The sequence below is a fragment of the Equus asinus genome, chromosome 6 (genome assembly GCF_041296235.1).
Source record: "Equus asinus isolate D_3611 breed Donkey chromosome 6, EquAss-T2T_v2, whole genome shotgun sequence".
Lineage (NCBI taxonomy): Eukaryota > Metazoa > Chordata > Mammalia > Perissodactyla > Equidae > Equus > Equus asinus.
The window spans coordinates 11,632,503-11,644,545 of NC_091795.1; the positions used below are offsets into that span (position 1 = coordinate 11,632,503).

The 12,043-nt window shown below is 38.0% G+C and overlaps 1 protein-coding gene across 1 annotated transcript; it reads left to right on the forward strand.

Annotated features, from left to right (window-relative positions):
• Positions 1–2,543: 2,543 nt before the first annotated feature.
• LOC123286739 (trifunctional enzyme subunit beta, mitochondrial) lies at positions 2,544–4,534 on the forward strand. Its single transcript, XM_044773066.2, has one exon. The coding sequence runs from the start codon at positions 2,591–2,593 to the stop codon at positions 4,016–4,018; it is 1,428 nt and encodes a 475-aa protein (XP_044629001.1). The 5' UTR covers positions 2,544–2,590; the 3' UTR covers positions 4,019–4,534.
• Positions 4,535–12,043: the final 7,509 nt, after the last annotated feature.

A 12,043-nucleotide genomic window follows, 5' to 3' on the forward strand; every position in this document is an offset into this window, starting at 1 on the left:
AATCAGTAAAGTGAAAGAGAGGGCAGTTGAAATTACCAAGTCTCAGGAGCAGAAAGGAAATAAATGAGGAAAAATAAAAATCTAAAGGACCTGTGAGACATCGTGAAGTGTACCAAACCTACACATTATGGGAGTTTTAGAAGGAGAAGAGACAAAGAAAGGGGAAGAACTGCGTAGCAGCAGAGTTTCTGCATGCTGTCGAAACTAGGTTCGTATCCATTTAAACTAGACTTTTATAAATTTAGGGTGTTAATTGTAATCCTCAGGTTAACCACTTAGAAAATAATGTAAAAATATACAGAAAAGAAAATGAGAAGGGGAAACCCCACCTCCCCCCCTCAAAACAAAAATAAAAACCAGAATCATACAAAATGGTAGCAGTAAGTCCTTCCTTATCAGGAATCACTTTAAATAGAAATGGATTAAGCATGCCAATTAAAATACCACCGTCTAACTATATGCTGTCTAAAAGAAACTCATCTTAGATCCAAAGATACAAATAACTTGGAAGTGAAAGAATGAAAAAAGATATTCCATGCGAATAGCAATAAAAAGAGAGTCAAACTGGCTATACTAATAGACAAAATGGACATTAAAATCAAATATTGTTAAAAGTGACCAAGAAGGACACAATATACTGATAAAAGGCTCAATTCGTCAAGAAGGTATAACAATTATATGCATACATGCACTGAATAACAGAGCCACAAAATATGTGAAGCAAACATTGACAGAATGGAAGGGAGAAACAGTTCTACAATAACAATGGGGGACCTCAATACTCCATTTTCAAATAATGGATAGAAGATCCAGACAGAATATCAGTAAGGAAATGGAGGACTCGAACAACAAAGTAAACCTACTAGACCTAACAAACATTCCACTCGGCAATAGCAGAATACGCATTCTTCTTAAGTGCGCACAGAACCTTCTCCAGGATAGACCATTTATTAGGCCACAAAGCAAGTCTTCATAAATTTAAGAAATTGAAATCATATGAAGTATCTTCTCTGACCTCAGTGGAATAAGTTAGAAATCAATAACATAAGAAAAACTGGAAAATTCACAAAAGTGAAAATTAGCACATTCTTAATCAACCAATAGGTCAAAAAAGTAATCATAAAGGAGATTAGAAAATACTTTGAGATGAATGAAAATTTATGGGACACAGCAACGGCAGTGTTCAGGGGAAATTAATAGCTGTAAATGCCTATATGACCAAAAGAAGAAAGATCTCAAATCAGTACCCTAAGATTACACTTTAAAGTTCTAGAAAAATAAAAGCAAACTAAACCCAAAGCTAGCGGAAGGAAAAAAATAATAAAGATTACAGTGGAAATAAATGAAATACAGTATAAAAAATACAGAGAACCAAAGAAATCAAAAGCTGCTTCTCTGAAAAGATTTACAAAAATTTTCAAGCCTCTAGCTAGACTAAGGAAAAAAAAAAATAGACGATGCAAATAACTGAAATCAGAAATGAAAGAGGTGACATTACTACTGATCTTACAGAAATAAAAAGGATTGTAAGGGAATAGAAGAACAGTTGTACACCAAAATAGATAACCTAGACAAAATGGAAAAATTCCTAGAAACTACCAAAACTGACTCAAGAAGAGGTACAAAATCTGAACAAACATGATAATTAAAGAGATTGAATTAGTAAACAAAAACTTGTGAACAAAAGCTCCAGGACCAGATGTCTTCACTGATGACTTCTATCAAACATTTAAAGAAGGATTATCATCAATCCTTCTCAAAATCTTCCAAACAATATAAGAAGTGGGTAAAATTTCCTAATTCTTTCTAGGAGGCCAGCATTACTATGATACGAAAGCCAGACAAAGATACCACATATACACACAAAAACCAGCATCTTTTATTAATATAAATGCAGATTTCCTCAACAAAACACTAGTAAACTGAATACAACATATAAAAATGATTGCGCGATATGACAAGGTGGGGTTTATCCCAGTAATGCAAAGGTTGTTTAACTTAAGAAAATCAATGTAATACACCAGAGTAATATAACAAAGGAAAAGAATACTGTGTGATCTCTTATATGTGGAATCTAAAAAAAAAGAAAGAAGGAAACCAAGCTCATAAATACAGAGAACTAGGATGTGGGAGAAATGGTGAAAGGTTTTGTTTTTTTAAATAATTTGGAAAAAATTACTAATAAATACCAAAAAAAGCAGAGGAGCATTAGGGTATATGAGGCATATTTTAATTTCTTAAAATATCTAAAATAGAAACAGTTTGATTCATATTTTTTAAAAAGAAGTAACCAGAATTTTCTGACAATGCCTTAGTGAAGGTGTCTAGACAAACAAGACGATAACTTCTTATTCCTAAATTTTCGGTAGCTTTTTTCTTGCGCTTACATTGAAGTAGACACTACTGAGGATGGTTTATAAGGTATTATTCTATAACTGTGTTTATGCAAATATAGATCCCTTCGAAGTGTTTAAATAATTGATTGCTTTAATTTATATAGTTATATTAGAAATCTTTACAGGATTTTCTAAGCCAGGAGGGACCTGGCGATCACCTGGTCATTCATCCCCTTCACTTTATCGATTTCAGAATGACTTCCATCTTGACTTACACTTTTAAAAATCTTCCCAGTACATCAAAATGGGCCCTCAGATTTTCTGTAAGACCTCTGAGCTGTTCCTCCCAGCTACGAGCTACCCCAGCTGCCCAGACCAAATCAAAGAAGACCTTAGCCAAACCCAACATAAGGAACGTGGTGGTAGTGGATGGTGTGCGCACTCCATTCTTACTGTCAGGCACTTCATATAAAGACCTGATGCCACATGATGTGGCTAGAGCAGCACTTTTGGGTTTGTTACATCGGACCAGTGTTCCAAAGGAAGTTGTTGATTATATCGTCTTTGGCACAGTTATACAGGAAGTGAAAACAAGCAATGTGGCCAGAGAGGCTGCCCTTGGAGCTGGCTTCTCTGATAAAACTCCTGCTCACACTGTCACCATGGCTTGCATCTCTGCCAACCAAGCCATGACCACAGGTGTTGGCTTGATTGCTTCTGGCCAGTGTGATGTGGTCGTGGCCGGTGGTGTAGAGTTAATGTCCGACGTCCCTATTCGTCATTCGAGGAAAATGAGGAAAATGCTGCTTGATCTCAATAAGGCCAAGACTCTGGGTCAGAGACTATCTTTACTCTCTAAATTCAGACTGAATTTCCTGTCGCCTGAGCTCCCTGCGGTGGCCGAGTTTTCCACCAGTGAGACCATGGGCCACTCTGCAGACCGACTGGCCGCTGCCTTCGCTGTTTCTCGAACGGAGCAGGATGAGTATGCGTTGCGCTCGCACAGCCTGGCCAAGAAGGCACAGGATGAAGGACTCCTTTCTGATGTTGTCCCCTTCAAAGTCCCAGGAAAAGATACAGTTACCAAAGATAATGGCATTCGCCCTTCCTCCCTGGAGCAGATGGCCAAACTGAAACCTGCGTTCATCAAGCCCTATGGCACAGTGACAGCTGCAAATTCTTCTTTCTTGACTGATGGTGCATCTGCAATGCTGATCATGGCAGAGGAAAAAGCTCTGGCCATGGGTTATAAGCCCAAGGCATATTTGAGGGATTTTGTGTATGTGTCCCAGGATCCGAAAGATCAGCTTTTACTTGGACCAACATATGCTACTCCAAAAGTTCTAGAAAAGGCAGGGTTAACATTGAATGATGTTGATGCTTTTGAATTTCATGAAGCTTTCTCAGGTCAGATCTTGGCTAATTTTAAAGCCATGGATTCTGATTGGTTTGCACAAAACTACATGGGTCGAAAAACCAAGGTTGGATTGCCTCCTTTGGAGAAGTTTAACACCTGGGGTGGATCGCTGTCCCTGGGGCACCCATTTGGAGCCACTGGCTGCCGGTTGGTCATGGCAGCTGCCAACAGATTACGGAAGGAAGGAGGCCAGTATGGTTTAGTGGCTGCCTGTGCAGCTGGAGGGCAGGGCCATGCTATGATAGTGGAAGCGTATCCAAAATAACAGATCAGGAAGAGGTGACCTGGAGTTTCTGTGCAACACTCACACTAGGCAATGCCATTTCAATGCATTACTAAGTGACATTCTCTAGTTCCTAGCTCCTCTTAGGAAAACAAAATGTGTGGCCTTCTGTTTGCAATGAAGCCTAGCCAGTGTTCTGCGCTTTCCAGTAATCATGGCTTACTGCTCTTCCAGGGATTTCTTAGTCACCAGAATCTCACACAGTGATATGTTTAAGCAATTGTTTTTGGTCTGTATTTTCATTAAAGACTAAATGAGTTGTTGCAATTTGGAATTATCTTTGTAACATTTGCAAATCGTGCCATTCCTATTTGTGACCTAACAATAGTGTTTTCTATAAAATACAAACCAATGTGCCTAAATTAACTTAATTATGAGAAGATAATTCAGAATCTCAACATCATTGAAAACTTACAGTAAATGTTTGGCTACGTAAATATCACGTTGGTTAACCTTAATAAAGTGGAGAAGTATTGGAAAAAAAAAAAAAAAAAGAAATCTTTAACTATACTTCTTTAAACACATTGATATACTCTGACTGAAGTACAAGGAAATAAAAAATAATTCAAGAAACAAGTCCATTTCAGGAAAAGACAGCTTCTTAAGCAAAACTGGTATTTTTGATTTAAAGCATATGATACAATGGAATAAAATTTATTAAAGCCATTGAAATATGTAAACAGAATAATACATGGATGATTGAAAGTCAACAGCTAATTGGAATCTTCTATCATGTATTATCTTTCTCTAAGATATTGTTGGCTCCTATGAAAAATGAAAGATTATGCTAAAATCCAAAGTCAGTCAAATAATGCACTCCCATTGATGTTCCATGATCAATCTTATTTGTGAAATATCTTCAATCATTTGCATATACGCTTAAGGATTCCTTCATTCTCAGTTTACTTTCTTTATAAACCTTAAACATTTTAAGACTTTCAATATCTAATACAAAGAAAAGAAAAAGAAAAAGGGAGGTGAATACAAGACAAGAACAAGGCAAACTAACAAAAAACTGATGATCATCTAAATTGATGTGGAAAAAGCGGTTGACAAAATTCAATACCTTTTCCTGTGAAAAACACTCAGAAAACTAGGAATAGAGGAAAACTTACTCACCATGATAAAGGGTATTTATAAAAAGCTTCCAACTAACATCATACTTAATGTTGAAAGATTAAAAGTTTCCCCCTTAACACCAGGAACAAGGCAAGGATGCCTACTTTCACCACTGCTATTCGACATTGTACTGGAAGATCTATCCAGAGAAATTAGACAAGGAAAAGAAACACAAGGCATGCAAATTTGGAAGAATGAATTTAACTATTTCTCTTTGCAGATGACATGAGCCTATATACAGAAAACCCCAAAGAATTTTTTAAAACTTACTAGAGCTAATAAACAAACTCAGCAAAGTTGCAGTCTACAAGATTAACACAGAAAACTCCATTTTTTTGGTATACACCTGTAATGAACAATCCAAAAAGGAAATTTTAGGAAAACAATTCAATTTACATTAGTATCCAAAAAAATAAAATACTAAAGGATAAATGTAACCAAGGAGGTAAAGGACTTGTATACTGAAAACTAAAATTACTGAAAGAAATTACGAAAGAGTTAAATAAATGGAAAGACATCCTATGTTCACGGATTAGAAAACTTAAAACAGTTAAGGTGGCAATACTAGGCAAAGAGATGTACAGATTCAATGCAATCTCTATCAAATTCCAATGAGCCCTCTTTAGCAGAAATGAAAAAGTTAATCCTCAAGTTCATATGGAATTGCAAGTGGCCCCAAATAGCCAAACAATCTTGTGAAAAAAACAAAGCTAGAGAACTGACACTTCCCAATTTCAAAATTTAATTCAGAGATACAGGTATCAAAACAACGTGATAGTAGCATAAGGACAGATACACAGACTAATGGAGTAGAATTCAGAATCCAGTAATAAATTCATATATCTACAGCCAATTGATTTGTAGCAAGGCTAACAAGATCATTCAATGGGGATGGAACAGTCTCTTGAGCAAATGGTTTAGGGACAACTGGATATGCACATGCAGAAAAACAAAGTTGAACCATTACACCACACTATATACAAAAAGTAAATCAAAATAGATCAACAGCCTAAACATAAGAGCTAAACTATACAACTCTTAAATGAAAATACACGAGTAAGTCTTCATGAAGGTGGATTTGGCCATGTAGTCTTAGATATGACACCAAAACCATTAGCAACAAAAGAAAAAAACAGATCATTTGAACTCCCCTCCAAAAAAAATGTGCATCACAGCACATTTTCAAGAAAATGAAATGACGACATACAGGATGGGAAAATATAATTGCAGATCATATATCTGGCGAGGGTCTATAATCCAGAATGTATTTTAAAAACTCTTGTAATTCAGTAACAAAAAGACAACCCGGTTCAAAAATGGGCAAAGGCTTTGAATAGACACTTCTCCAAAGACATACAAATGGCCAACAAGCACATTAAAAGATGCTAAACATAATGAATGATTAGGGAAACGCAAATCCAAACCACAATGAGATACCTCTTTCCACCCACTGAGATGGCTTACAATAAGTGTAGGCTAAGAGACAGAGAAATTAGAACACTCATACATTACTGGTGGGAATATAAAACGGTGCAGATACTGCGGAAAATGGTTTCATGATTCCTCAAAATGTAAAACATAGAATTACTAGATTACTCAGTAATTCCATTCCTAGATATACACCGAAAAGATTTGAAAACAGTTGTCCAAACGACACATTGAACACCACTATTCACAGTAGCCAAAAGGTTGGAACAACCCTCATGTCCATCAGTGGTTGAATGGATAAAGAAATTATGGTAAACACGTACAATGAAATATTATTCAGCCATAATAAGGTTAAAGCACTGATGCACGCTGTAACATGAATGAACTTCAAAAATATTATGCTGAGTAAAAGAAGCCAAACATAAAGTTATATGTTGTTCAATTCCATTTATATGGAATATCCAAAATAGGTAAACTATAGAAACAGAAAGCAAGTTGGTGTTTTCCAGGGCCCGGGATTAGGGGGGATTTGGGGGTGACTACTTAAAGGGTACAGGGTTTTCTTTTGGGGTGTACATTTTAAAATGATTAGTTTTATGTTACTTGAATTTTACCTCAATAAAAAGAAGTTGGAGCTGATGGTTGGATAACAAGCTAGGCAATTTGAAATAAAAAAAATAGTCTCAGTTGGGCACATGAATCTTTGGATAGATTTTTTTAAAAACAATATGCCCTTAATAGCTACTTTATTTCTGAAAAAAAAGTCAGAACGAATAAATGAAATACTAATTGTTTCAAGAAATCAGCACTTATCTTGGCCAAACTTGAGGAAAAATATTCACTTGATATTGAAAAAAGCTATTTTAGGAAGAAACAAGATATAATTATATCTCAGCGAATTATATTCTTCAACTTAATTATCAAACACTTGGCATAAAATCAAATACATCTTCTTGGAAAATATTAAGAAAATATTTCTCTTATTTTTTTCAGAACAAACTCATTATAATGTGAAATGTGAATATCTATATTATTTAGATATGTAGACTCCGAAAAAGAGATAGTTGTTCCAAAGTAGGAAAAGTTACTTGTAAATTTCATCACTATGTTTCTATTTAGGGGAAAGTAGTCTAATCACCCACCCTTCTTCAGTTTCAGAAGGGTTATTATTGTTTTTTAAATAAATGTTAGAGTGGCTATGTCAGCCCAAACTATTATATAAGACAATAATCCAGAGTCATCTTATTGAGAGAAACATAAAGCCCAGCAAGAGAAGACATTACCTACTTTTTCAAGACAAAAAAAGTAAGTACAGAGTAATCCAGTTAAAGCTAGCATAATTTTTTTTAAATGTTGTATCATATAACTGACAAGTTCGTGGATATTCAAGTTCAGAGATGGCTGGAAGTGGAATGTCAATCAAAGTCAATAGGACCTAGCTTCTCTTCGTACCTGCTCTGACACTGCTATGCTGGCTGCATCCCGGATTGCACGCAGTGGCTACTGATAGCACTAGCCTCACACTATCCTCATTATTAGAAGACAAACCAGGAATGAAAGCATCTCTTGCCTGTCATTCCCATGCAAGACAGGATTCCTTGCAATTGGAACAAATTAAGTCAATGGCCTATCCCTGTCCCAATATGAAAACTAAGAGAATTTAGCAAAGCACAGGGTACATGCTGGTGCTGGGGGCATAGATAGATTGAGAGTTGGGGAGCAGATGATCCTCTGGCAGAGCACTAAGGTACAGTGACCAGAAGAAGAATGAAGATATGCTTGGGACAGAAGAGAGGAGAGTACAAGAATAATCCTATAATAAGAACGAGGATGGCAACTTCCTGAACAAAGAATTACATTCTTCATGGGCTCTTGGTGCCCTGGAGACATCAGAGAGGATTCAGGGATGGGAGTGCCTTGGGTAGGAAGTACAGGGAGTAGGTTAGGCCCCAACAATTCTATACAGCCTGAAACTTTCAAAAAGTGAGAATTGATGGGATCTCAGTTTGAACAACCTGAGGCAAGGCTGGATCTGGCGGAGAAGATAGTGGTCCAGAAATAGGAGACAGAGAGAGTTCTGTTGTTGCTGTTTAGCTACCTTTAAAAAGCTACCTGTGCAGTGGAGGCTAAAGAAGGCTGGAGGCTAGTCTGAGGAAGGTTTAAAGTATCGGAAGTTCAAAGGATGGGTTAGTTTGACAGACTGAGGTGGCATAGGAATTTTCAGTGTGTATGTGCATTCTGCAAACCTGAGGTTTGAAATGTATGCTTTACAGCTGAGATAGGCAGAATAATGCTCCCCCAACCCAAAAAATGTCCACGCCCTAACTGTGGGAACCTGTGAATATGTTACTTTATGTGGCAAAAGGGACTTTGTAGACGTGATTAAGGTAAAAGACTTTAAGATGTGGAGATCATCCTGGATATTCAGGTGGGCCTAATCTAATCAGACAGATCCTTAAAAGAAGAAGGACTTTCCTGGCTGTTGTCAGAGACTCTGGGAGATACTAGCATAAGAAGAACTCAAGCGGCCGTTGCTGGCTTTGAAGACGGAGGAAGAGTCCGTGTGCCAAGGAACGTAGGCAGTCTCCAGAAGATGGAAAAGGCAAGGAATGGATTCTGCCCTAGATCCTCCCGAAAGGAACACAGCCCTGCCAACACCTTGATTCTAGCCCTGTGAGACCCATGTGAACAGGACTGTAGGATAATAGATTTGTATTGCCATGTTGTTTTAAGTTCGTGGTACTTTGTTGTGGCAGCAATAAAAAATTAATATAATGGTTTTTAGTTACTTATATAGATACAAATTTAATTTGTGTGACTGCGTGTGTGTGTGTGTTTTTATGTATGACTAGGTGTGCTAATTGTCTGGCTACTAATACATCAATAGGGAGCCTTAGAATAGTTACCTGCAACAATCCAGTTTCCTCTGGGCATTTGAATGCCCTGACTTTAGCCATAGGAACTCCCTTTATGGATACTCTCAAAAAGATAACATCAAGGGAAACAGAAATGAGTTCCAGGGAGAAACAGGAAGTTCAAAAAAAAGACAGTGGTGACTAGCCCAGAAAAGGAATCGATAGAAACCTCATCCTGCCCCTACATGCGGGTCCTATCCAACTCGTCACCTGGTTTAGTACCCCCCACAACATGCAAGAAAGCCACGTTATTCCAATTTTGCCAATGAAGAAACAGAGAAAGATTACTCGCCCAATGTTACCAGCTAGTAAATAATAGACATAAGCTTCAAACCCAGGTTTTTACGCTTCCACATTCTTGGTGATTCTCCTCTATTCGAGCTGCCCTCTGAAGAAAGTCAGAGTGACATAATTGTGGCTAAATTGGCTGTGATTAGGCCTCATACTCAGCGTATGGTCACACCAAGCCAGGGCTCAGCATAAACTGGGGGGCAGGCCTTCCCTAGTGCATTAGAAACCCCCTCTCTCTCCATCCCCAAGTCAATGAGCTTCACCAATCCTCAGCACCATGCTAAGCACTAAAGACAAGTAACTAAGAGAAAACAAGACGTGGCCTCTTTCTTCAAGGCTTGCAACTATTTGGAGAGAAAAGAGAGGAAGAAACTTGAAGAATATAATTAAATGCTAAATTACACAGAGCTAGGGTTCCTAGAAGGAAGAGCTGGTGGGATCTGGGAATGTCAGGAAAGTCTGTGCAGAAAGGGAAGGACTCGGATGGACTCCACAGTGGGGCTGAAGCCCTTGGTGCTCTCAGCCCGTGCCTGCACTCGTTTCTGAGTGTCACACTGATACGAGGCATTGCTGGGTTCTGGGAGCAGGGAAAGAGGGGTGCAGTCATTGCCCTGCTCTCAAGCTGCTCACAACCATTGTGTGAGCTTGCGGCAGATCAACTTTGTGTTGGGGTGTGAAATATGCCCATCAAGAATTAACGTAAAAATTGAGGAAGAGAGTACTGTCCATCCTGATGCTGTAGGACAGGTTCATTAGACTCAATGTTACGCCCCAGTTTGTTGTTTGTTTTTAACAGGTTCATGCCTGCAGTAGTTCGAACTTTGGTAGTTTCATTGTTCGAAAGACAATATCTTGCCAGTTTGTGCGTCAGGTGAACCCCAGAGATGGGCACCCCTGGACTTCTGATGACTGAGAAGTACTGAATCTTGGCAGAAACGAAGGAATTGGCTAACGTTTGTGTTGTTCCAGTTTCACTACGATATCTGGAGGAAAATTCTTTGATGAAGTGAAATAGATTTTAAATTTATTCACTTATGAATTCCTTTGTATCAGCATTCAGACACACACACATTGCATTTTGCTCATCCAGCTCAAACTGGGTATATTCTGCATTCTGATCTGAGAGTCGTTAATTTAAAATGAAACACATTTCATAAAATTGGTCTCTTCGTGTCTTGTGCCTTTGCAGATTTTTCTGCCCACCTCTTGACTGATGTAGTCTGTTTTTTTCCAGGGAACCGACCTGGTTTCTTTGGTAGTTAACTCCCTTTTCTACGCAGCATTGGAATCTTACATCTTCTGCCTTCATTCCCTTGGGAGAATTTCACTGAAATACAGTTCCAGCTCATCCTTGTTTTTTTCTTTTTTTTTTTTTTTAAATCCTGCAAAAGACTTGTTGCCCAGGAAGGTTTGCCTGCCCTCCTGAGCAGCCTTCCTCACTCACCGTGAGAGCCACCAGACCCAGACTCCTGGACATAAAAATGGGAGATGTCCCTGGCTTCGTGTATCCCACGTGGGCAGCTCTTCCGCTTAAACCCTTTCTTTAGAATTCTCAAATCAGTCACAACTTAAACAGTTTACAGGCAGCCAAAGCCAGAAGGGGTTAAGAACAACCATTGAAGTAGGGTTGGGGAGATACGTGGTAGAGAAAAGAATGAACAAAAAACGAAAAGACCTGAAATATTTTGAAGGTGTTTAAGTTTGCATATTACAAGTCTTTTTCTTCAAGGTAACTGCTTTCTATATGGTTGAAATTCTGAAATTATGGCAATTGAAATGTAAAATAATCAGAATTTCCTGCCCCATTCTTCTCTGAATAAACCTTATTACACATCGCTTTTACCCGTGACTAGGTTATTGCAGCATAGAGTCAATATCATTCACATGATTTAGATTAAATTACAGCGGTGTGGGTCGCTTTTCTTTCTTTTCTCTCTCTCTCGAATATAAACTCACTATGATTTTCCTTTGGCTGGCATTTGTTCCTTTGACTTTCCCCCATATTCAAGAGATGGTGTATGCTCCAAACACATAACATTATCAACTTTAAGGGCTGCAATTGATTGAATATTTTGACAAATATACCTCTCTAATTCCTGAAGCCATATGGACGTGCAGGATGCCATATGGAATAAAGTACTCTGCCTCGTGAAATGATCCAAAAGCATTTTTTTTATTAGCGGTTATTTCCTTGAACTGAAAACTGATTAGATTTTGAATATTCCATCACTGGGGATAGTAATCTAGCCAACTA

Excerpts from the sequence above, each read along its gene's own strand:
- LOC123286739 (XM_044773066.2), top strand. The coding sequence starts at position 2,591 with ATGACTTCCATCTTGACTTACACTTTTAAAAATCTTCCCAGTACATCA.